Raw genomic sequence first — 27,443 nt, 5'->3', positions numbered from 1 at the left:
TTAATAGTATGATTATTTTTTACAAGTAATATGGATATCAATCCTTCATTTAAATTGCTTAAAAAAATCCTTCATCTAAATTTTTGGTAGTACTCTCCTTTTATTTGTATATACAAAAACTTAGAGGTTCTTCACATATGGTCAGTTAACCGGACTATCCAAATTTTTTTATTTATATTTAATTATTTATTAAAATTAATATTTTCTGTTTTTTTGACCATTTTTCAAACTTATTTAATCCCACTATTAGTTTGATGCTTAGGTCATATAAACTTTTTTATGTTTTAATGAAAAAAAGTTAGGTTTGGCTAAAAAAAATCTACAACAAATAAGCACAATGTATATTACACATTTACCCTCTTATCATACTCTTAGGAGATCAATGGTTGCCAAACAACTCTAGGTCTACCAAGTATAACCTAATCGTTATGTAAGACATTGCATAATGTGCCAAAATTGGGATTAAAAGGTGGAAACCTTTTTCCGTTTTTATTTTAGGCAAACAAGTGAGAGATAGTATAATATTTAAAAAATGTTGAAACATGATATAAAAGATTCACTTTAATACTTTTTTAGACTAGATTATATATTTGGTCCCTTAATTATAATTTAAAATTTAATTAAGTTCTTTAATTATCAAAATATTCAATAAAATCATTTAATTATTTAAAAAGTAACAATTTATCCTTTCGGTCAAATTTGTCAATTTGAATGATGGAAACCAACAACCAATCTAAAAGTCTAAGTTTCCATCAACAAACACTTCCACACCAAGAATACCCCAAAATCATTTTTTTGAAATACCTTCACTGAAAGAAAAAAAATATTCTTGGATGGGTTTTGTTCGAAACTAAACCATCTACAAAAACTCTCAACCAATTTTGCGATCAGAATAAAAATGGAGAAAATAGAAGTCTCTTTTGTAAGATCTAAGTTACATTTTTTTTTTTAAAAATATTGATTATGAATTAATTCGAAAATAATGATCCAAACATGACTCGAACTTGTGACCTTTAAATTATTAACATAACACTCTAATCAACTAAGCAAATGAATCAATTACATTATAAAATAAATAATGTTGCTATACATAATACTAAATTTCTAATGTATATTTGATGCGTATATAAATTTAAATAATAAATTTTGTTACAATTAATTTTGATATAAATTGTATAAATTATTTAATCCTGTATATTTTTTTAAAATATTTTTTTTACTATTACAAAATTTAATATATATTAAATTTTGTAATAGTAAAAAAAATTAATGCACAAATGAGTAATTTAACATATTAATAATTTAAAAAAATTAAAATTTTAAGGAATTAAAAGAAACCAAAAAATAAAAAAATCACATCATGCTGAGCCTTATCACACCAAGTATTAGTATTTTAAGATGGTAAAATCAATCAGAGTGATTAATCTTTGAATATAGTACTGTATTAGACATCCTAAGCTTACGACTTCCACTAATATATTTTAAACTAAATATGATTGAAAATGACGGCCAACACATTATGGTTTGTAATTACCGCAAATCTTAGCCTATAAATATTAGGAATTTCTTCTCATATAAACAAAAATTGACAGTGTCTAATATCATGGTAAAATAATATCATTTACAAGCTAGTACATAAAAGTTGAAGTGTTAGGATTAAATAATTTTATTTTTTTTAATTATTAATATGTTAAATTACTCATTTGTATATTAATTTTTTTTTACTATTACAAAATTTAATATATAGTAAATTTTGTAATAGTAAATATTTTTTACTTTTAAAAAAATATTCGGAATTAAATAATTTGTTCGATTTATATCAAAATTAATTGTAACAAAATTTATTATTTAAATTTACATGCGCATTAAATATACATTAAAAATTTTAGTGTTATGTATAACATTATTTATTTTATAACGTAATTAGTTTATTAGTTTAGTTGGTTAAAGTGTTGTGTCATTGGGTGCACCTAACAACATCCGTTTGCCAATGTTGGAGGGTGCAAAAGTCATTCCCCAACACTCTTCTTTCTTTCTCCACTATTACACCACCGCTTCTTCCCCCAAAACATAGTGTTCTCCCTTTACATTTTTCTCTGAAGTTTCGATTTCACACTCGTGCAACACGAAGCTCTCCTACCTTTACTTCGTCATCTCGCGCTCATTCCTCCTCAACCTCCTCTCCACAATCGCATTCTCTGCAACCTACGCCTGCGTTGCCAGTGTTCTGGACGATTGGGTTGCGGCCAAAGACGGAGAAGCATGCGGAAGCATCAGGGTGTTGGGTGTAGGTTTTTGGAATTGACAACGTTTATGATGGGAACTTAACATCGTACTCAATTGGACGGAAAGGATATAATCATTGTGTTTTAAACGATTAAGGAACTTGATTGAATATTTTAATAATTGAAGGATTCAATTGAACTTTAAATTATAATTAAGGGACCACTTGTATGATTAAACCTACTTTTTAATGAAACATCTCTCTAATCTGTTACTCGGACTCTAGTGCCGTATCAAAACTTTCTCACAAATTCACATGCAATTCAACCTGACACTACAATTTGCTAACCCTTTATATTCAAGTCTTTATTCTTAAAGCATTATTGCTCTAAAATTATCATTTCTCTCTTTGTAATAGTGGTCCAATGACCAAACAAATGCACCAATGGTATGCTTCCTAGAATGAACTAAAGATGATCTTGTGGTATGCAAGATTTAACACACAAACAATTCAGTTCAAAACTAATAAATTAAGGTCAATAATGAAGTCTAAACGAAAACAACTGATAGATAAAACATACAAAGAATCCTGGCAAAGAAGAAGTATTCAATTTATGTTTATTGAAGTAACAAGGCATGAAGCAAATTTACAAGAGGAGCAGAAGATAAACTGCATGCTGCATGCCACCATCTATAATAACAATTCACAATGTTACATGTTGAAATTGAATGTTTTGGGCAAAAATCCTTGTAGGTATAGAACATAAAACCACAGTGATTATAGTTCAGAACAATTAGGACATGAAAAGTAACCTTTGGCTTGACATTTTACACATGCTATCTGCTTCACCTTTGGTTCACTATTACCAATTGTTTCAAACAAATCTTCTACGAGTTTAATACCAAGTATTCCCCCTTCTCTGATAGACCCAGTTCCTTTGCATGTCGAGCAAGCCAATCGCCTAAGATTGCCACATCGCTTGCACATCCCTAATGAGCTGCAAGTAAGAGGTTGCAGCATCTGTCAAAAAGAGAGGGTGGCAAAAGCCAAAAAAACTAATGTCTCACTACAGACTATGGAGCTTGTTTGCAATATTTTCTCATCATAGTTCTACAGAATCTACTGTGCTGTATTTATCTCAATATCATAAATTCTTTATTCTTCAACTACAACCATTTTGCGGACACTGTATAAATCCAGCCACCACAATTCACTTCATCACGAGTGCATTATAATTCAAGGGTCTGTGAAAGGTTCAATATCACCATGGCATAGAATCAAATACTGAAGTAGTTTACCAATATTGATAACCTGCTGGGTATAATATATACAAGCAGCAAGACTGAAAATATCATGCCCCAAATGAATATTCACATGATTTAATAATACCAAGTAAATGTTATAAAGGGGACTTAAAGGGGACATGAGAATCCAAGATGCTGAAGTTGCCGAATCCAAGAAAAAAGTACAGAATTTGAAGTACATCCAACCAACTTGATTCAGAAATGAGAAACAAACAAACACCAACATCTTGGTGATGAGATAAAATGATGTACAGAAGATATAATAAAGTGCTAGATATATCCTCTCGAGTCCTAACCATATGGAAGACATAACTAGTCAACCATAACAATTATGATCATACTTTTCACAATTTTGCAAAACATGTATACAAGTGCTACTCCATAACCTTGCTAGCATATTCAAAAGTAACATTAGCTAGCAAGCATTTGAAACAAAACAATGACATTCAAAAGTTACTCTTCATCATAAATTTTCTTCCTATGCAGGTAGATCCACAGGGTAGTAGGAAAATCTGACTAGTGACTGGCCAATAATATTTGGATCCAAGGGCAGAGGTTTAACATTGTTGGATGGATGATGTGGTTGTATTTTTCCCATTCAGCATTTTTCATTAGAAATTTGTCATTTTGCATCTTTGCTTTTGAGATGGAATGGAATGGAATGAGAAACTTCACTATTTCACTAACTTGCGATAAGAAAGAAGATCGCTAAAAGTAAATTGACCATTCTAACACTGAGAAACCACATGATATTTCTCTGGGATAAAAAAGATTGACCCCAAAAGATTAAAGAACCTGGAAATATACACTAGCTAATTACATCTGATGTCAGAGTGTGGCCTTGGAGATTGGTTTTAAATGAGAAATGTGTCTCAAAATGACCAATTACTAGAAAATGTATTCGTTGTATTGTAGAAGTACTAACAATTTTCGGAGGTTGATTATTTGGGAGTTGACATTCATGAATCAAATTCTACCCTCTAAGGTTAGGTCTAGGGCATAATACACTGAATAAAACCTTCAGAAATGGGAAAGAATGTAAATAAGCAGGTTTTGGATCCATGTTTTCCTTCATGCTTTGATGATATGGAAAAAAAAAATGAAATAAGTCATAAAAAGCATGCAACATGAAACAAGTTCGAATAGGCATGCTTGATTAGCTTATGCACCAGACCAAATATTAAAATAGACATAAGTACATAACAGTTGATGAGCAAATTAAGTTAAAACATGGTGCAGATTCTTTAGTAACTAGTTAGGCATAAGAATGGCCACAATTCATAAATATTGCAAAGATAAATAAATAAATGTTGGTGTGAGATAGAAATTAAAAAAAAAAATGATGAGCTTATAACACAACTTTGATTGCATTTGGGTAACATTGGAGACAAAGTTAAAACATGGGTTAGTGAAAATTATGCCAAAGAAACACATGCCACCCAACAAAGTCTAATAGGGTTTCATGGTCACAAGAATTTAAAGAAATGAATGAAGGCAAAAAATAATAAATAAAAAAAGAAAAGGGAAGAGAGAAGAGAGAAGAGAGAAGAGAGAACCTGCGCTGAGAAGAAGAGAAGAAAGCATCGACTTTGGTGGCAGCAACAGTGGCACAGAGGAGCACAGCACCCACTCCGAAACCAGCTACTTCACTTGCTGTGATGTTATCCATTCTCTTCCTTCTTCTGTTCTGTCCCACATGTTGCTTTAATAGTCACTCAACTAGTATTATTATATAAATTATACGCGTGAAATAATAGACAACTGGCCTATTAGCTCAGTTGGTTAGAGCGTCGTGCTAATAACGCGAAGGTCGCAGGTTCGAGACCTGCATAGGCCAAGTTTAAAGCTTTTATTTTCTATTTTGTTTAGGCCTGCGAGAATATGGGCCGTAACTCTGCATATGCGGATCCAATGAGATCTTCAGTTATTTATAATTTTATTTATTGTATATTAAAGATTGAATTTTAAAATTCTTAGATTTTATTTATTTGTCTTTTAAAAGGGACAACATTTTACTTTTATGGATCGAAGGGCATTTTTCTATTTTAATTGCAAGTGAAAAAATAGTTTTGTGGGGGCGCTTTATTCTGGGCCATGAGTATTGTTGGTTGTTTACGGTTCTTGCTATTTGCAGTCCTATTCATTGCTAAGCACTCTTCCTCTTTTTTTTAAAAAAAATAAAATAAAATAAAATATATATTTACTGAAATAACCTTTTTTTTTTTCAGAGATCACTGCTCGCATAACTCATGAAGTAGCATTACTTCATCTAGTAGACAAACTACTGTAATATAATATGTCTAGTAAAGTTTACTGAACTAAATGATACTACATTTGCGCTATTTAATTTTGAACTAATACATTGACCAATTCAATAAGATTTTAAAAATATTAAGTAAGATGATGTCAGGAAAACTATTAACTAATATACTTTATTTAAATAAAATATTTTATAGGTCATTATTTATATCTAAAAATTCACAAAACTAAATGTTGGTTTAATGTTAAAATTAGTCATGAAAAATAATGAGTGAACGCAGGACAGTACAAAGATAAAAAGTAACAAAAGATTAAGCTTTAAGTCTTTCAATATTTATCATTAAATTTTTAAAGTAGAAAAATTACACATATTATCTATAAGATCTCATGTATAACTTTTTTCTTTAAAGTAAAAAAAAACAAACAAAGACAAAGAAAGGAACCGGCATGCTACCAAAATTTTCACGAACAAACAAACATAAGCCGCCAACAACGTACGCCGTTAATGACAAACTTGTGGATAGATGAAAATTATGAAATGCTATTATATTATCGAAATACAGTTCGATAGGACAACTAGGTCTAACAAATATGACAGATAGCGAAGTTAGGGCAATTCAATATAATTGAGACAGCAATAGGCACATTATAACTATTGTATACGGTTATGACCTGCATGTGTCCACATTAGTCAAATATTTTATGGTAATTTTTATGCTTATTTTATGGTAACTTAACGTTCTCATTTCAAGAACCTTTAACTAGAGTGTGATGTTGTATAACATTTCTAAGAATATAATCTCTATTGTCATCGAACACTGAGACGAATTTATACCATGTAAAAAAACTATATATGCAAATAAACATACATTAGGATTGAATACAATTTATTTTTTTAAAAGAGTGAAATTTGTTTAAGTTAATCAATTTTTGGTCAAAATTGATTTTTTTCATTAAGTTATGACTATGCTTTATGGTTGTAGTCCCTATTATTTTAAAAAAATGATGATTTTGGTGCTCATATTTTAATAATTAGCAAATTTTGTCCCTCACTCGCTAAAAAAAATTATTTAACAATAATATTTAATGAAACAATTTATATGAAATTTATAAAAATTTGTCACTTGAAATTTTAGTGATGCCAATATTGATAATGAAAATTACCGTTAGTAATGAAAATTTTGTCACTGATGCATTAATTTGTCCTAATTAGTAATTTTTTTACTAATTATATATAAAAATATAAGAGATTAAAAAAATTGCTTTTAAAGTATAAAGACTAAAGTCAATTTTAAACAAACATTAAAAAATCTAAAACATATATGATCTTAAAAGAATATTAAGGTTTCTTAATTAATTCTATTGATGAGGAAACAAATCACACTATTACTTATAATTTTTTTAAGAAAACCGTACTTATAATTTTATTGATTATATAAAACGTACACTGAAAACCTCTAAAGAAAAATTATTAGTTAGTTCAAGACGACCAAGTATTTAAGGTTCCAATTAATTTGTGTATGACATGTATTTATATTTTTTTAATTTATAAGAAAAATTAATAATACATAATTAAATACGGAGTATTATATAATAATCAATTAGGAATTATGTAATCCAAAGACCGTCTAATATTTTTTTCAGAAAGAAGCACCACATTTTTTTGGTAAATGAAGAGAAAAAAGAGAAGAAGAAAAAAAATCAGATGCCACGTATATCACCTAAATAGGAAGAGTTGTTAAAAGTCTCTTAAAAGTAAACATTAACCAAAACTGAAGGAGGTAACTTTTCATTTTGGTAATGATCGATGCAAAATTAAGTGAAACAAATTTAGGCACCTGTCTGATCAAAATTACTTTAATTTGGGGCGGCTATCTTTTGAAAATTAGGTCTGATTTGGTTTATATAATTTCTTTAAAAATATTATAATAATATTACATTATTTTCATCTTATTTTACTATTTTAAATATTATATAATTTTTATTTTAACTAATTTTAATATTTAAATTAAAAAATGGAGTGAAAACAATTATTCACTATAATAATATTACATTATTTTCATCTTATTTTACTATTTTAAATATTATATAATTTTTATTTTAACTAATTTTAATATTTAAATTAAAAAAATGGAGTGAAAACAATGATTCACTTCTACAATTAGAAGCGAAAGTTGAAAATATAACCAAAAATCCCTTCATTATTAAACTCTCTTTCACATCAGCTAACAACATTCAAATTAAAGCATTCCACGTTAATGCATTATTATGAATGAGTTGCTTAACATAATAAGCTGATTGTTAAATTTCAATGCAACCGTACCACTGAGTCATCACGTGATATTGCTCTGTTAGTCTTACTTTTAGTTTCCCCCTAATCTACGTTGATTTGTCAATGCAACAACCAATTAACTTAATAACTATGAATTGGATCACAACTTAATAATGCAGGATATCACTTGTTTCTCATGGTTTTGGTTGAAAAATTTGTCATAATATGAAGTTTGCTCATTCACCGTGGCAGACAAATGTTGGCGTGTCTCTGACTAGATGCCATGAATGGAAATTGGAGGAAGGAATGATGAATATATGGGTGATTCGTGATAATTGCCAAAAAAAAATTAAAATATGTAAATTTAGATAATTATCTCATCTTTTCCCTTATTTAGAACTTTTTTTGTGCCTTTTTATTGTTAAAATTTTGAACGTGTAGTTTTTCTCTTTAGTTTATCATTTTGATAGGTTACATATGTTTATGGATGAATTATTTTTTGTAGGAATTTGAAGTGAATTGAGTGATAACTTGAATCAAAGTTTGTGAAAGTTTTAAATGGAAGACTGCGGCTCAAGTGTGCTCAAGCTAGGAAATGAGGACTTAAATTGGAGTTTCCTTGTGGAGAAGATGCATCAAAGCTACACAAGAAAATTTAGCTTAAGCTTAACATTTTTTGACTTAAGCTGAAACAAGTCAAAATTGTAGAATTGTAAAGTTGTAGAATCTCCTCAAGCTCGAAATTTTTTACCTAAGCATATTTTCAGTAAAGTTCAGATTTTTAGAATTGTATAAATAGAATTCGTGCCCCTTTCGGGGGAGGGGGTGATGTTTTGTGCCTGTAAAAACAATTTCTTTGTTCAAGTTTGTGCTCTCCAAGTTTCTTTCTTTCATTTTCCTCCTTCTATCTTGCTTTTGGACGCTACTCATTAAAATGGATAGTTAAACCCTTTGTTATTGGGATTAGATTCTAACTGAACCTTATACTTTTATGTATTTCTTTTCAAATATTGTTATATATCAATCTTATTCTTCCGTGTTAGTTTTTTACTTCTATGCTTTATGCTTGTTATGAATTGACCAACCATAGCTTATTTTTAGATAGGATTGTGATTGGAAAATGCTTTCTCTATCTTGAATTGTAGTAAAATGCCTATTAAACCTCAAAGCTAGGAATTGGATGATGGTTAATGGTTATTTTTAGGTCATTGAGCTTAAAACAAATTTATTTGTTAAATATGCAAGGAATTGACATTTAATGGAGCAACTTAGGTCTTTTTACCTAAAGAATTAAGGATTAAAATACTATTTTTAAACTATGACTGATATTAACATTGAATTGCAAGTTGACCATCTTATCTTAGTGTAAAGAGAATTTGGTTTGGCCAAATCTAACTCCGACAACCTTCACCATTTGAACTTCAATTCGTTTTAATGTATATTTATCATAAATCCCAAAAATATTTTAACTTACAGCTTTGTTTAATTTATTTTTATTATTGAATGCCATGTTGAAATCATCATTGTTCATTTGTTAGTTTAAATAGTAAAAACTTATGATATTTACTAAGTATTATACAAATTCTTGTGGGAACGATAATTCTTATTTATTGAATATTATTTGACAACCTACACATTTGCCAAAGAGTCAATATAGCGCATGCGTGATATGTAGTGGTAAAAGCAACAATATTTAATGCTATTATCTTTAAAATATTTTTCATTTAATTGAAATTCTAGATTTAATGGTTCTTTCTATAAGTTAAAAAAATTGTTTTTTAATTAAAATTAATAAAATTAAATGTGATTAACTAATGTTTTTAATTAATGTGTCATATTTTTCCTCTTATATTTGAGATAAGAAGGAATATGTTTTATATTCTATGCCTAGATACAGTACTTGCTTTTTGGGATAGGATAATGGTTAGAAAATATTTATGTTACACACTATATGTAGATGGGTTTGAACACCACCCCTTTGTGCCCCATACATATATAATACATTTTATTTTGTTGATTAATAAAAACTTAATAAATATGAATATGTTCATTTAGCAGTAGTATAGTGAATTTTGCAAAACAACTTTAGGTCTAATTCGGCGTCATTTTCTTCCATATTGATGTGCTCAAAATCCATAAAAAAAGAATAAGATACATTGTACTGTCAGCTCTGCATAAAGCAACTAATGTTCATAATAAACAATGAAATATATAGTCTCTTTCATTGAAAACCTGCCCCGATCAAATTAAAATTGATTATGTTATTAACTTTAACATTGTTTTCTTGGGTGCTAATCACTAAGCTCATTTAATAATTAAGAATATATAAATATATAATGATATCTTCTTCATTAAATATGAACAAATAGGTCAACTAAGTTGATTTTTCAAGAATAATCATTTAGTGTTTGTAACTTAATTCGATCATGACTTGATTTTGATTTAGCTTGCAGAAAAGTCCATTTTTTCTTCTGCTCTACTCTCACTCTAAATCCTCTTATTGCAGTCTCATGTAAAGAGTCTTACATTTTTTTTTTGTAAATCTTTTAAAAGAAAATTATACAGTTGAAAACAATTTAAAAAAAGAAACAGACTAAAACTATAAAGTAAAAGTAAAAAAATGATTTTAATTTTTTTATAACTTATAACTAAGTCACGCATACATGAGGACCTAAAGTTTTAGCTTAAGTTTTTGTGCATAAAAAAACAAGCATGAAATAGTTTGATCTCCTTAACCAAATTCACCCGGTTAAATTTAAATTAATTAAGGTTCAAAATAGTTCTTGGATGCCAGTTGAGAGTCTCAAACTAATAAAATAAAAGGTGATGTGATTAATAATTGGAAGTTCCTTGCAAAATTATATTAATTATGTTACCATCATATGGCAACACACACATCACTCTAGTTTGCAACTAATTAAAGGAAATTGACAGGAAACAAAAACAAAATAGAATTGCATGGATCACATCGCTGTATCCCACATATGCAAGTTAACAATAAGAAGAGAGGGCTAGAAGGTGGAACTCATCATTTTTTTGTCCAAAAGAACAATTCAAACTCTAGGGACTTGACTAGGCATATGGAGACCTTGGATCAGATGCTTGTGTCTAGTTGGTACAATGTTCATTCCTCGGTGCCCCCATCCTTTGTGCAATTACCAGAAAACAGGCCTGGCAGGGTGGTTAGTTCTTTGCATAAGGCAATACCGGTGATTGATTTTGGAGGACATGACCTTGGTGATACCACAAAACAAGTTTTGGAAGCCTCCGAGGAATATGGCTTTTTCCAGGTTTCAAACTCACAATAACTTTCTTTTCTATTGTCTTTATGTGTACTCTTCTTCTCTTTATGTGCCCTACTCAACTATATATCACGTAAAGATTATATGGAATTATAGACATATGATCATCTCAAATCATACAGTAATTTCTCTTCTCGAATTAGAAAAAATAAAGAAAGACATAAGATTTAGATGAACTTTTGTCATTTATCATGGAAGTCACACCTAAATCTTGTCTTTCTCTCTTCGTTGCAATTGTAAGAGCATAGGAGAGAATAAGTCTCTTTTCTCTTCTACCATATACACTATTATAAAATAGGTTTTCAACATCGATTTTTTTTTTTTTAACTTTTAACATTGATTTTTAATTGATGTTGAAACCACCAACATTAACAAACTCAGTGTTAACATCGATTTTTTTAAAAACGATATTAAATACAATAAATAACATCTTTGTTTATATAAAAACGATGTCGTATAATATGCAATAAACAAAAAAAAATGTAAAATATGTAAAAAAAAAGCGGTTTTGATGTTATTATGAGTGCACAACATTGATTTTTTAAGAAAACCAAGATTTTTTTTTGCAATTTTTTTAATATCCTGATTGTTTTTTTTAATAGTACTCAAACCTGCAAATTTAAAAATAGACCAATCCAAACAATTTCATAGTACAAATTTTTATATTTCTATTGAATAATTAGTATCAATTATAAGAAATAGTTAAAGAAAACAATAATGTCAATACATAAAATTATCTACTATAATCAAATTTAATTAAACATAACTATATACAATTGTAAAATCCCCTAAACACCTCGTGTTTCATTTTTAACTTTTAGATAATATTTTGTCCACTGAATGCGAATTGTCTTCATTGTCTCTGATTCCAATGGTCTTTTATTAGTAAAATATTACATGATATAATAAAACATAAGTTAATAAACATAAATAACAACAAGTATAACAAATAAAATTGTTTTTGAAGTAAACAATTACCGTATCTCAATTATCCTTGAAACCTTCTAGGATTATTATTGATATCCAATGCATCACATAATATCTGTACTCAATGCTTTCTTTTTGCTTTTTACACTAAATTGGATAGGATATTCAGATATCCAAAGTTATCTGAAAATTACTGTACAAAGTAATAAAATGTAATTTTTAAGGCATCAAACATTGTTTAAATGATTTACTTTAACTACAATGCCTCTAGCAACAACTTTGGATTTACTTCCTTGATCATCGTTGAATCCCTTCAAAACACTGATTAAGAGAAACATGCATGCGTATTATACAATTAAAATATTGATGTCAAATACTAATGATAAAATAAATGTATTACAAAATACAATTGACTTGATAATAATTCCTTTCAAGTAATTATCGGGCCTATTATACAAAGAACAAAACCAGATGACAACATTATCCTTAGGATATACAACATTATCCTCATCCGGTTGACTTCTTTCAAATATGAATTTCAAGAATTTTTCAACGTCTTCCTCATATGCAAAGCTCATGTGACTTGCATTCATTCAAGTTTGATCCATCTAATAACTCTATGATAATAAAGTTTATTGGATGCATGAAAACCTCACCTTTTTCATTAAAAGTGTGGCACTATTCAATTCAGGAAGATATTTTTTTATAGTACATTCATATGTAAAGCTTAACTTTCTTTTCTTAGATTTGACAAAATTTCTACAGCATTTTCTTTTTATCTCCAAGTACACAACATGAAAACAGTGACATGAATTCCACCACAATCAAGTATACACCCAGTGAACAAAGTCAAATGCATTGTACTAAAATTTTATCAAATTTAAGAAAATAAAGTTAACCTATATGTATGAATCTACTATAAAAAAATTGACTCTTCCCAAACTATCCAAATTAATAATTCAATATTCAATACAACGATTAATCCAAACTGTCCGGAAGAATTAATGTATTGAATCTCAAACGAGAATTTAAGGTCCAGTCATGATGAACATTAATTGTATATAAAGCAATAGTCACATAAAACAAGTTATAAAAACATTCATAACAAAAAAGAACATCAAAAGTTTATGAAAGACATTCGTACCTGTGAAGATGGTCACTACCAATAACAATGAATGTTGTGATGACGATGCAAACAACAAAAGGAAAAATACCTACAAATCACAATTACAACTACAAAATGTTATTTAAAGGGGCTGAAATAAAAAAAACAAAAATATTTAAATGACTAAAATAAAAATAAAAATCCTATTTTATAGGGATCAAAATGTTATTTAAGCTTAAAATAAATTAATTAAAAAAATAAAATATTTTCATAAGGTGAACTGATTTTTATATAATTATTTTGATAATGATAAAGAATTCAAATAATTTGTATGAATTCTTAAATTTAAATTAATTATTCTTTTATACACAAAATTTGAAAGATAGTTTTGGAAGGTAGATGATTTGTGAGAATAAGTGCTAAAACATATTCTTATGTATATCCATATATATTTTTAAGTTAGTTAGTTTAAAGTTGTGTAAAGTAAATTTTATATGGAGTAAAATAATGATGGTTAAAGTTAGATAATGTAAAATTGGGAAAAATTAGTTGTGTTGTTATTAGGCCAATAGTTAAGGTGATAACTAAAGTAAACTAAAGTAAAACTATAAAGGAAGAAAAATTGACATATTTAAAAATTATAAAGGAACGAAGAAAAAAAAAATTAACCCCCTCTAATAGATTTCTGGATCTATTTGTGCTTATAATATAAAAAAAAAATAGTAATAAGAAGATGATATAAGAACGCAGTAAAAAAATAATATAAGGAAATTTAAAATTAATTTTTTAGTCAACCCAAAATATAATATTTCAGTTGAGTGTTATATGTGTTTTTTTTATGCTCATATACAAGAAGTTTGAAGAATTCCTCCTTCCCTGCATGAAGTGCAAAGAGGTACTCGGTAGCATTTGATCCAAGTGATGAATTCCTCTATTGATACATCGTTTTTGGCAATTCATGGTTGAATTTCTACAAACTTATTCTCTAGTATCCTTTACAAGACTTGGAATTTCTTACTGCAGTCAAAATCTAAAGGGCCAAATTATTTTCAGCTTATATTTTATTAATATTTTAATGTATTAACAATATATATTCTTCTTACATTCTTTCTCTAACTACAGTAAATCCAATTTTAGAGTTTAACTAATGTTTTAATGATTAATAATTAGTGATTGGTAGAGGTATAAGGTTCAAAATTTGTGGAGTGCTTGCAACTAGAAAGTATGTATTTTTGCTATGGGAGATTGGTTCTCAACTTTCTCATGAATTTAATTATATAATATATCATACATATAGCCTACTCAAATTTGTGACAAACTTGTTTAATGATTATAAATCAATTATTACTAAAACACTAATGTAAAACCGCTAGTAGTCTTGCATATAAGTTTAGAAGCTGTTCTTAGGTTGCTTCATGGTAGGACAACCTTTATTTTACTATCCTCACTCTAATTAATGATTATTAACATTAAAAAGTTAATTTTCTGTAGATAACAACTTCCCTCAAAACTAGTACTACATAACTATATGTAATAATTTTACAGAAACTATCCAGCTGCCTCTTCCTAAAAAAACATTTTACAGAACAAACAAAACAGCACGACAATAACAATTAATGGAAATTGAATTAGCCAAGGAAAGATGCACAATATGCATATATCTTCATAGTTCACAACCCTCATTATTTTTCATATATCAATTACCAAGTAGAACACCTGTGATGGATACGGGTAAGGTAACACTATTTAAGGGATGAAGAGTTTATTTAACTTGGTGAAGCAGCTGAGCAAGGAGTCTAAATCATCACAAGTGGTTACCTGAATACAAACAATACAACGTTTCTTTCATTTTCAAACCACGGTCTATAAGAATTGGAAAAACATCATTAGCATATTTTTGCAAACACTTAGTGTGCTATTCAACTATCATACATGGCAAAGGAGAATATGTGGTGCTTTGAAGAGGAAATAAAGAACCAAAATGTTTCTCTCTTTCTCTTTCACGCATATTCACAAACATGGTGCTCATGACCTAGCTCAACCAAAATCCAAGTAAACTCAAAGTAAATAATTTCAAAAACATGTAAATATGTTCAGGAAAAACATAGAGACGGTGGGCAATGCGAGAGTGGGAGAGACAGAGAAAGTGTGCAGCGAGCAATAGAGAGAAAAAGAGAACCTACTAGCGAGAGAAAGAGATGGGAGTTTCACGAGAGAAATTGCATGGTGGCACGGTGGACATGTAGCGATGCAGTGGTGAGATGGGCAAGGGAGTAACAGACAATGTTGACGCCAATGAGAGAGCGAGACCGGGAGTCATTTCACCGCCACGAGGAGAGTGAGAGTGAGAGAACGAGAACACGATCAGTGTGAGAGACAAAAGGTTTGGGCGCCATATTCCTTTTTATATAAAAAAAAAAACTCCAACAACATCAATTTGTAAATAAAATGGATATTAATGACTTCCATATTAACATCAGTTTTTGAAAAAAAAACAATATTAATGTAAATTTATTAACATCGATTTTTTAAATAACCGATATTAAAAAGCTTATATTAGTTATAAATATGTCTCCTATTTTTGTTAAAATTAATTTTTTATAAAACTAATGTTTACGTAGCATGTTAAAACTATTTTTTTATTAGTGATATTTTCATCTCCATGCATGTGCATACTTAAGTTTCTTCTCTAGAATAAATAGTCCTTGGTTTTGTTGAGCTAAATATATACCCTAGAAAATTGACATAGTCCAAAAAATTAATTGTGAAATATATAGGTTATCAACCATGGAGTTTCCAAGGATTTAATGGACGAAACAATGAACATTTTTAAAGAATTCCATGCCATGCCTCCCAAAGAGAAGGTAAATGAATGCTCCAAGGACCCAAATGGAAGCTGCAAGCTTTATACAAGTAGTGAGAATTACAAGAAAGATGCGATTCATTATTGGAAGGACTCACTAACACATCCTTGTCCTCCTTCTGGGGAATACATGGAGTATTGGCCACAAAAACCATCCAAATACCGGTAAAGTTTATTTCCATATTTTGCTTGAATCTAGTTTTTTTTCTTCTCTATATTCGATCTTATTATTTGAAGACTTAAATATATTTTTTATTTTTAATAAATATTTGATTTTTCCATTTGTTTCATAATTAATTTGTGTTGTATTAAATTTCTAATAAAATAATAATTTTATTTTTGATCCTTGGAACTTATTTTTAATCTTTGATAAATTAATAAATTTTGATCCTAACTTATTAGGGAACAAATACAAAATTCGTTAATTTATCAGGGATTAAAACAAAATATCAATGACCAAAAATAAAAATATTATTTTGTTAAGGACTGAACGCAAAACAAAAAATTATTAAAGAACAAACACAAAAATAAGATATTTATTAGAAATAAAAATATATTTAACCTTTATTTTAAATTATGATACTCTTTTTCATTATAATTAATTTTTAACATGAATTTAATTGCAATGTATTAATATATTTATTATACGATCATTTAATTATAAAAGTTTCACCAAAAAATTCTAATTATAAATTATTCGGTACGATAAGATGATTGATTTTTCTAATAATTATTTTAATTAAAAGTCATACTTTGAACAATTTTAATTATTTTATAAGTATATGAAAAATAAACTATTCTAATATTACGTAGATTTGATTAGAGGTCAACTTCATGTAGGCCTTTCTGATGGATCATTATCATTTGGCATTTTACTTTGAATAAATTCGTAATTTTATAATGTCTTTGACATTAATTTGAATTAAATATACATTTTTCCAATGAAAGTGATTTGATTCGTTTCGGTTTATTCGGATGCTTTTAGAACTAAATAAGAAGTGATTACGTCATTACCAAACTTGATGTGACCAAGAATGCCCAGCTCAAACTGAATTTTTTATATTAATAATGAGCTATTTTCTTTGTTTTCTTAAATATACATTTTAACTTGATGTGACCAAGAATAACCTATATTATCATTTTTTTTAAAAGAATCTATATTATCATATATCGTCACAAATAATGAAATCTTGTACTCCATGTTTAATTAGCTAACTAACACAAACTTTCATACTGGAACTTTTCAGAGATGTTGTTGGAAAATACACAAGAGAATTGAAGAAACTAGCCCTTAAAATTTTGGAGCTGCTTTGTGAAGGGTTAGGGCTAAACCTAGGATATTTCTGTGGTGGACTAAGTGAAAATCCATCAGTGTTGGTTCATCACTACCCTCCTTGCCCTGACCCAAGTTTAACACTAGGCTTAGCTAAGCACAGGGACCCTACCATTATCACCATTTTGCTTCAAGATAAGGAGGTTCAAGGACTTCAAGTCCTGAAGGATGGAGAATGGATTGGAGTTGAGCCTATTCCCAACGCTTTTGTGGTTAACATTGGTCTACTCTTGCAGGTTATTTTTTATTCTCCCACTTTGCTTTAGTCTCATTTAACAAGAGAAATGATTTCATGTCCCCTACTATCACACATGTTCATATAGTCTCGGTTAATTTTTATGTGATATGTAATCAATTTTTTAATTTATGATGAAAAATTAATAAAACTTAATTATATATCATGTAGAGGTTATAATATGATAATCCCAAATCATGTATTAATTTTTTCATTTAACTAATAATAACATAGGTTTCATCCTAATTTATATAAAAAAAAAAGTTTACGATGATAGCATAATATCTTTTCCAATATATATACACAAAGACATGTAATAATGCTTTAGCTAGCATCTCATAACTTATATAAAAGGATTTTTTTTTTTTAACAATGGAGGAAATGAAGAACGAACATAAGTCTTCATACATACCCAAACCAGTGGCCGAACACAACTAGGTTTGACGGGGTGTACATTTAGTTTTAGTTTCTTGCCCTTCAACTTTTCCGTTGTCAAATTTTTTTCTTTACTAGCTATTTCTTTCTTACGTTTTGTTATCTTTTCAATTCATTAGATATTTTTATGCTACAACTAGACACATTTCATTTCATTTGACGTTGATTTTCATAATAATAATAATAATAATAATAATAATAATAATAATAATTTTTTAAATAAATTACTCTTACTAACTCTAAATTCTAGATCTGTCATTGATCTAAACCCTCCATCACTAGGTCGGCCATAATAGATTGTAAAAGGATTTATTTAATAGTATGACAAATATTACCAAAATAACATTTTATGAATGGATCACACCTAAGTCTTTTCTACAATATATATGACACTGTGTATGCAAAATAACATATAAATTAGAAAATTATAATAATATTAGAAGGTGTGTATATGAATCAAGATCTGTGTGTCGGCCTATTATATCAACGGACCTTGTAGATAATCAGCTTTTTTTTTTTTTAAATCCGCATACTTGCATTGAATATTAGAGTCCAGCCCACGAAATTACATTGTTACTCGTAATTTTTTTTACAAAAATCATAATGTAATGCATTACGCAAAAGTAATTTAATCATGTTGTGATCCACGCAAGTCGTGTAGCTTTTAACAAATAATAAAATGATGATTTACAAGTACTTTATCTAAATATTTGATAGTGGGTAACAAAAACACGACTTACATACAAAATATATATAAAAGTCCTTGTCAAGTCAATGTTATCATTACCTCGTCATGAGAAACTGTGAAAGATTAATTTAATTAATTAATTGTCAATTGCTCTTAAGCTTAATTCGAAGTAAAGTTTGATAAATTGTTCTCTGAATCTTACAGATCATAACTAATGGAAGGCTTGTTGGTGCTGAACACCGAGCTGTGACGAATTCGAGCAGTGCACGCACAAGTGTTGCCTATTTCGTCTATCCATCATTTGAAAGCATCATAGAACCTGCACAAGCTTTGATCAATGAAAGCACTCCAGCAATATACAAATCCATGACATTCGGAGAGTTTCGTAGAAATTTCTTTCAAAAGGGTCCCAAGATTGAAGAAGAACTGCAATAGCTGAAATAGTGCGTACACATATGATGTGTTCACTGTTCAATGAAGCATGTTGTCGATTATGACTTTGAAAAGTTTCTCCAGACAAAAGACTAAAGAATTCAATTAATGGTGTATATGTAGTTTTATTTTTATATAATCCCTCTCATGCGTAGGTTCTTTGTTTCACAATTAATGTCTTATACTTAAATATGTATCTTTTAAAATGATTATTACATAAGTAAACAATCTATATGGAATCCATTAGGGTTGACCTAGTGGGTAGGTGAGTTTGGATAGAGCTTAGTGGTGAAGAGTTTAGATAGTTTGCATGATACCATAGGTTCAAGTCTCATTGTATTGTCATTGTACACACAAATTTTTTTTACTAGATATGGTAATCTATGATTGGATGAAGAAGTAAAAAAAACTTTACATACTCTAACTCTACCTAGAATTTTGGTTTAATGTTTTCTTTGATTCTATCTTACTTTTCATAGATAGTACAAACTCATTTACAAGGGTTAATGACAAATCCATATAGTCATTTATAACTATGAAAGACAAACTTATGTCCTTCGGACTCAAATATATATAAAAAAATGCTTAAGTTTGCGATTAATTCAACGTTGGAGGTAAGTCATTACCTACACTCGACTATTTTTACTAAAATCATTCTTCCTCCACATGATTAATTTGAGTCTTCCTAAATGGTCAATGTGTAACTATGTTAAGGGATGCATATGGGTTAATCACTCAAGGTGAAATCTTCTGCGAGTAAAGAGTCAGCATGACATAACATGATAGTTAGACATATGTACTGATATTTGTGATTTGAGAATGATGTGTTATTTGATGAGTTGTATTAATACATGGTTGTAGGAAAATGAAGGATTTCTATATCTCTTTGAACATGATGATCTTATATTGTTTCAATTATATAATGTTTCTTTTAAAATGAGTTTATCCTTGCATTTTCTATTGAAATCAGATAACCATATCTTTGATAGGGAACAAATTTTGATGTAGCTTTTGAGGAGCATGTCATTTATAGTTGATGTAGACTCAATGGTAGACTTGGGGGCGAGATTCAACCCTTGGAACCATCTTAGAGTTTAGATATTTTCATGAATGTATGTTGTATTTATTTCCTTAATGGAACCATTTGTGTTGTGTTTGTAGATTTTTTTATGATGTTTTGATGATGCAGTGTCTTTGGACATAAGTACCTTATATCTTATGACTTGAGGGCTCTAATTTTACTTGTGATGTTTACATGACATGTTAGTATTCATGAAAAATTTATACCTATTTTTATTAATTAAACTAATTCAAGAATTTTAAAAGGACTAAAAGTAAATCTTTTCGCATTAAAGTCTTAGTATTTCATTAATGACATTTAGGATCATTACAAAATTTAAATTGAATAACATATAATGTTATTTTTGGGTATTATTAAAAAATTTGTTTGGTTAACTAATAATATTGATTGAAAATATTTTTTTAAATTCCAAGAATAATTAAAACGTGTGTTTAATTGAGTTATTTTTTCTGTAAATATATTATAATTACTAAAATATCCTTATTAGTTTATTTGCATAAATGCTAAACAAGGTTTCTATCTAACATATACACGTTACCCTCTGCTAGCATGTAATTGGCAATTAGTAACGTAAATGAAATTGGTGCAAGTGCAACATATGGGAACGTAATTTCGGGAGGATAGCGAGGTAGTAGATGATAAGCAAGGTATATCTAAATGTTTACTTATGAAGAGAGATTATCATCACACGAGAATAAATTTTCCTTATCTCTTTGTTAGGGTAAAATATTGGTTGAACACGAGATTATAACTTACAAAGAAAAAATATGTTTAGTGTTCTTATCATATTTAACAGAATCTTGTTATGGTGGTAATGAGATGTACATATGAACAGAACGAAGCCATGATAAACTATTAGAAGGAGGGGAGGCATATGAAAAAATTAAGGTTTATATATGCATCAAATTTTCTATAAAATATTCATATTTTTTAAATATATATACATAGAAAATAATTAAATAAATTTTTTAAAATGATAAATTGCTAATATGATTTATACTAAAAAATGGTATTGACATTAATCAAATTTTTTATATTCAAATGTTAAACATTTTTATTTACTGATCAAAACTATTTTCAGTCATTGAAAATGATATTTTAACCATTATATTAAAAAAATTTCATGTCTCATATAGTATTGGCAAATGTTAATAAATAATTTTTAATTCTCACATCATTTATTTTCAAATAAATATAAAGAGAAGGCTAACAAATTCTTGTAAAATTAATTATTTATCATTTCTAAAATATCAATAATAAATTATATAAGGAAAATAATATCGAAAATAAATTAATGATATTTGAATATTTTTTAAGAAAATATTTTTTTAATAATTTCTAAAAAAAATATAAAAAAGGAATATTTATCCAAGAGGATGAAAGAATATCATTATCTTTACATTAAAAACTATTAGAGAATAGAATATTTTGTAAAAAAAAATAACACGTAGATATATATAATTTTTTTCTGAATCTTAAATATATCTAACTCCAAATACATATAATTAATTTAATATTAAGATATAATGTAAATTAAAAACCACGAAAAATATTTCAAATTTTAAAATAAAATAAAAAAAGAGCAGGTAAAGAATAGGTTTGAGTGAAGTTAGTTACCTAAAGCTTTCTGATCCCTGTTATACATGTGATGGGTTTAATTTTTCTAATTAGATTACAGAAAAAAGATAAGATATAATTAGGGATGGAAATGAGCTGAGCAGCTTGTCAAGGGCCTTTGGCTCGGCCTACGTAAGGCTCGGCTCGGCTTGTTTATTATAAAGGTCAAGCTCAAGTTTTTTAAAAAGTCTTTTTAGATAAAAAGGTCAAACTCAAACTATAAAAAAAGCTTGTTAAGCTTTTAATTAACAATAATAATAATAATAATAATAATAACTTTATTTTATCAAATCTTATCTTATCCAGATTTTATTCCATCTAGATTTTATTTTATCTAGATTTTATTTCATCTAGATTTTATTTCGTTCAGATTTTATTTCATCCAATCTTATCTTATCTTGTCCAGATTTTATTTTATTTCGTTTATGAGTTTGGACTTAAAATAGATTTGTAAGCTTTGGGGCTGAGGACCTAATCCATACATTTTTTTAATATTATGCTCTTTTTATTTTCTTTTGATATACTTTGTGCTTTAACGACTTGAATTCAATATGATTTTGTTTATGAATTATTTTTGGATTTGTACATTGCTTATACGAAATTTTATAAGTTTCTTTTTTTAGTTAATATTTCACTAGGTTTTAAAATAATTAATTGATCAAAGACGTCTTTAAACAAGCTTTTAAATAGGTTCGTGGCCAAGCCAGACTTTTATGTAAGCCGAGCCGAGCCTTTAAAAAAAGTCTATGATAGGTAATGAGTCAAGCTCAAACCTTAAGTATTCAAGCCGAGCTCAAGCCTAGTAAAGCTTGACTTGGCTTGACTCATTTCCACCCCTAGATACAATTTTATCTTATGTGATAAATTCATTCTAGAATTATAAGTGATATTTATCTCTTTGTTGTACAAACCAGTAAAAATATATTTTTTCTCTTTTCTTATTTATTTTATTTTAGGCGAGTTTTTCTGAATGTTAAGAGAGCTACTTGGCCTATCGATAAAACTTAACAATCTCTTGAAAAAAGAAGAAAAAAAAAAAAACAAGAGCATATTCTTTTTCTTTCACTTTTTTTTTTATTATGTATCATATCATCCATTTCGTTAACATAATTTGACAAATAATTTTATCCCCTAAATAAATATGTGATCAAATATTCAATCTTTAGATCAACGTCATCTATGAAAAAAATCAATTGAGAGTGGTTTGTCCTAGAATTAGCCATTTGAGTCTCGTGGTCAACTTGAATCGTTCATGCTTAAGGTTAGATTGAACTCTAAAAATGTAGGCAAATAAAATTAGGCAGCCTCTAAGCCAATAAAATTTTGACTTGAAAAAATTCAGGCTTATGTTAACTTTTTTTTATAAATTCATATATTTTTCTCAAAATTTTATATGTTAAACTTGCTGAATTTTATTCTATTTATTTATTTTCAATTAGGTTTAATTTGATTTGTTTTCTAGTATAGGACCACATTGGGGCATAAATTTTGCCTCCCGAAAGGAATTTGGCATGGGCACCCAACATTTTTGCTGGGGCATCCAGCAATTTCTGAAAATGTCAAAAATATCCTTACGGTATTTTCGGTTGTAAATAGCAGGTTCAGTTTTTCATTTTTGCAGCACCATCTTTTTTCGCAAAATTTCCATCACTTAGTGTAAGTTACTTCCGTTAAGAGCGATTTGAAAGCATATTTGGTCTACGGTGGTGTACGTGCATTTGTGAAGAGTATACGGTGAATTTTGATCAATTTCTGTCGTCAGAAAAAGAAAGGAGTGCAAAAAAAAAAAATGACACGTACGGATCAACAATCCGTATGACCATACGGATTGCCAATCCATATGGTTCATACGGATTGTTGATCCGTACGCACGCCAATTTTTTTTTTTGAGATACCGGCCACTTTTTTGTGATACGGATTTGAAATTTTTTTTAATAATAAAAAAACTATAAATAACAAAAATTTTGCAATGATAAAACAAATCAATTCAAAACTTATTTTAAAGATTAATTTTAATTCAGTTATTGCTTAAATTTGGTTATTAATTTTAATTTAGTAATTGGTTAATTTTAGCAATGATAAAAAAATTTAATTCAAAAAATATATAAAGTTTTTAAAATTAGATTGCTTAAATTTTAATTTAGTCATTAATTAAAAATAATTTATTTAAAAAACATGACCAAATTATTTCAAAAACAATGGGATAATATTAGACATGACAAAACAACTATTATATATAAGAACATGGTTGCAATAAATTTAGAATCAACACATGATAAAACAATAATTATAAAACAACTATTATATAAATAAATTGTTCAGAAGTAATTAAAATGTTCATAAACATGGTCAAAAAAGCAGACGATTAATAGTGGAATCAATGAATTCAAATATTATTTTTATGTTAGCTGTCAAGGACAAGGTTTCGCAGAAATGTTTCCATCTGACTCCAATTTTAAGTGTTTTCCTCCAATGATTGAACACAAGCCGACATTCTGCAACGTCCTCCAAGTGCAAATGAGTCTAACCTTTGTCTTCAAGAAAATAATACATGCTGTTTGGAACGTCCTGATATTAAGAATAGTATTATGTCAGCACTTTATGTTATGAAATTTAAAAATTGAAAAATAAAGAAATGCTGACAATTAAATTAGAAAGTTGCTTACCAGACTGCTGTAGGTAACTTTCTGCTGAGTGAGATAAACCTTGAAGGTGACAGAATTTGACACTTGATGGTATAAAGAGTGTCATCTTGGGAATGATCTGGGCAGGCAACTGGTCTTGAATATGGTAAGAAAAAAATGCACTCTTACCATAATGAGTTAAGGACACTAGATGATCTTCGGTCAGCTGGTAAAAATCTCGTAGTATTGTCCACCCTGCTACAATTGCTGGTTGGTCCAAATCTTTGTTATAGACAATGTTATGATAATTTTCGTCTTTGTCAACCAAATGTCATACGCTGTCAAGTACGTCCTTCCATCTGACAACATATAACTTACTAACTTCACCGTAAATCTACATTTGATATCACAAAATAAGATTGGTTAGTTACACAAAATAACAGAAAAATCATATGTTAATTAAATCAAAATGAACATGACCTGGTCCTTGGCGTGAACGGTGTTTAAAATAGTAACTGGTGGAACTGCGACATTCTGCATCATCTTTGCCATTTCACTCCATTCTCCGTACTCTTCAATTGTTAATTCTGACATAATTAACATTCAAGCAATTAACATGCATTCAAGCAATTAACAAAATTAACATTCAAGCAATTATATGTTAATTCTTATTGAGCACAGTCGCAAAAAGCTGCTCCAGTTCCTCATTGAGGCTGGTTAAACGTGATAACGACGGACGAGAGCGTGACATTCTTAAATATATTTAACAAAATAATATTTTAGTATTTTTGTTCTATTAACATTTTCATGTTTCTAATCTAATTTTTCTTTATCAAATCTAATGTTTGTTTTAAAAATCTAATCTAATCTAAAATGTAATATAATCCTACTACTAACTAACATAAACATTTCTTAGATAAACTGAATAATAAATAAATCATTCATAAAATCAATAATAAACAAATTAATGATACATAAATTAATCACAAACTAATAAAATCAATACTAAATAATTTATAAAATAATTAACATATAAATATTTTTCGTTTAAAATTTTTCCTACTTTTTTCTAATAAAAATCATTTTTTTTAAAAAAAAAAAACTCATACGGATTGACAATCTGTATGAGCTACCAATCCGTATGGGTTTTCACAAAAAGAAAAAAAAATCATTTTTTTAAAAAAAACTCATAGGATTGTCAATCTGTATGGATTTTTCACAGACTGAATAATCAAATTGTTTTAAAAAACCACATATAGGTTGACCATCCATATCCGTATGAGTCATACGGATTGCTGATTTGTATGGGTTTTTCACAGAAATAAACATGGAGCAGCAGAAGCATGGCAGGGGCGGGGGACAAAGATAACGAAGAAGCAGCACCAATGCAAATCAAAACACAAAACAATACACAATATCTAACGGCAAGGAAGAAGAAGCACCACAGAAAGAAGAAGATACACTAACCTCGAAGACGATGATGCAACAAGAAGAAGACGGGAGAAGAAGAGGTCGCAATCACCATAGGAAGAAGACGCAACAGCACCAATGACAATGTGGAGGTAGAAGAAGAGGCCGCGGGGAGAAGAAGCAGTGTGGAAGAAGAAGAAAAGGCGTTGTGCAGCAAGGAAGAAGAAGAAGAAGCAGCGGTTTCTCGGATAATGAACAATGACTCGTATGGATGAGTCATTGTGCCGCTTTTATATGAAAGAATGAAGGGCATTTTCACCCTTTCACCCACGTTGCTAGATACCCCAAGCAACAACCCATCTATTTTTCTCACATTTCTTCGTTTTCTCTTCTATTCTCTCAATTGTTTTTATACAAGGGAATCATCAATATATTATAATTCGATTACTCATTTGACTTGAAAATTTTGTATAGGATTAACAAAGAGCGTCGCAGCATGGGAGTGTTGGAGAACAGAAAGAGAGCGAGAAATATAGCGAGTATGGCCTAAGGAGGTTCCTTCGTACTCGACCACCAGAGATTATGCCCACCATAACTACTTCTTGAGTGAGGATAAATGAATGAGTGTAAATATATTAAATGTAAAATAATTCAATGGATTAAAGTATGATAAAAGTATCTATATATTTGTCATAAGGTTTGAATGTGAAGATCTGCCCTATATAATTTGGTTTGACCCCCTTGACTTTTTTCTAAATTTTACGTTCAAAGGATTATTTCAGTTATGTTTTACGGAAGTTTTAGTTTGAGTTTTTACGGAATTCTACATGGCTCTTATCTAAATTTATCAACTTCAAATTAGGCATGCGGGTGTAAATATGATTATAGATTAATCTTATTTTATTATTTATTATGTATATAATCACAATGGAGAAGCAGCAACTTGAGATTGATATCAAATTTGCCTATGAAAATAAATTATTACTTTTTTATAAGAAAATCTGATCTAAAAATATATTGGACTAAATTATAGTTATTATATAATCTATTTTTATTTCTTGATTTTTTCTTCTTCTGAACTATCAAATCATAGCAATCTTATATATATTTTTAAAAATCTTATTTAAATATTATATTTATCAATTTTAATTACTACTGTATACAGTAAGTTTATATTCTTGACTTTTTTTAAAATTATAAAATTAATAGTAATTTTGTCTTTTAAAAAGAAATCTTATCTAAAGATTATATTTTATTAATTTTAGTCATCATATAATTATTTTTTATCTCTTAATTTTTTAAAACTATAAAATCAATAACAATCTTATCTTT

The 27,443-nt window shown here is 28.5% G+C and overlaps 2 protein-coding genes and 2 non-coding genes across 4 annotated transcripts; 2 read left to right on the top strand and 2 right to left on the bottom strand.

Moving 5' to 3' along the window:
- Positions 1-2,814: 2,814 nt before the first annotated feature.
- Positions 2,815-5,206, bottom strand: LOC100812361 (zinc-finger protein HCF222-like protein). Its single transcript, NM_001253098.3, has 2 exons — positions 5,085-5,206; positions 2,815-3,221 (listed from the first exon to the last, which is right to left on the bottom strand). The coding sequence occupies exons 1-2, from the start codon at positions 5,195-5,197 to the stop codon at positions 3,002-3,004; spliced, it is 333 nt and encodes a 110-aa protein (NP_001240027.1). The 5' UTR covers positions 5,198-5,206; the 3' UTR covers positions 2,815-3,001.
- Positions 5,207-5,291: 85 nt separating this feature from the next.
- Positions 5,292-5,365, top strand: TRNAI-AAU (transfer RNA isoleucine (anticodon AAU)). Its single transcript has one exon. It is a non-coding gene; the product is annotated as a tRNA-Ile (tRNA).
- A 5,690-nt stretch (positions 5,366-11,055) lies between these two features.
- Positions 11,056-19,815, top strand: LOC100816983 (hyoscyamine 6-dioxygenase). Its single transcript, XM_003554881.4, has 4 exons — positions 11,056-11,349; positions 16,171-16,421; positions 17,504-17,825; positions 19,152-19,815. The coding sequence occupies exons 1-4, from the start codon at positions 11,140-11,142 to the stop codon at positions 19,380-19,382; spliced, it is 1,014 nt and encodes a 337-aa protein (XP_003554929.1). The 5' UTR covers positions 11,056-11,139; the 3' UTR covers positions 19,383-19,815.
- Positions 19,816-23,871: 4,056 nt separating this feature from the next.
- On the bottom strand, positions 23,872-23,947 carry MIR4380B (microRNA MIR4380b). Its single transcript, NR_048708.1, has one exon. It is a non-coding gene; the product is annotated as a microRNA MIR4380b (primary transcript).
- Positions 23,948-27,443: the final 3,496 nt, after the last annotated feature.

This window comes from Glycine max, chromosome 19 (genome assembly GCF_000004515.6).
Source record: "Glycine max cultivar Williams 82 chromosome 19, Glycine_max_v4.0, whole genome shotgun sequence".
In the NCBI taxonomy this organism is placed as follows: domain Eukaryota; kingdom Viridiplantae; phylum Streptophyta; class Magnoliopsida; order Fabales; family Fabaceae; genus Glycine; species Glycine max.
Note: the sequence above shows the minus strand (reverse complement) of the source record. Positions and strands in the feature narration are given on the sequence as shown.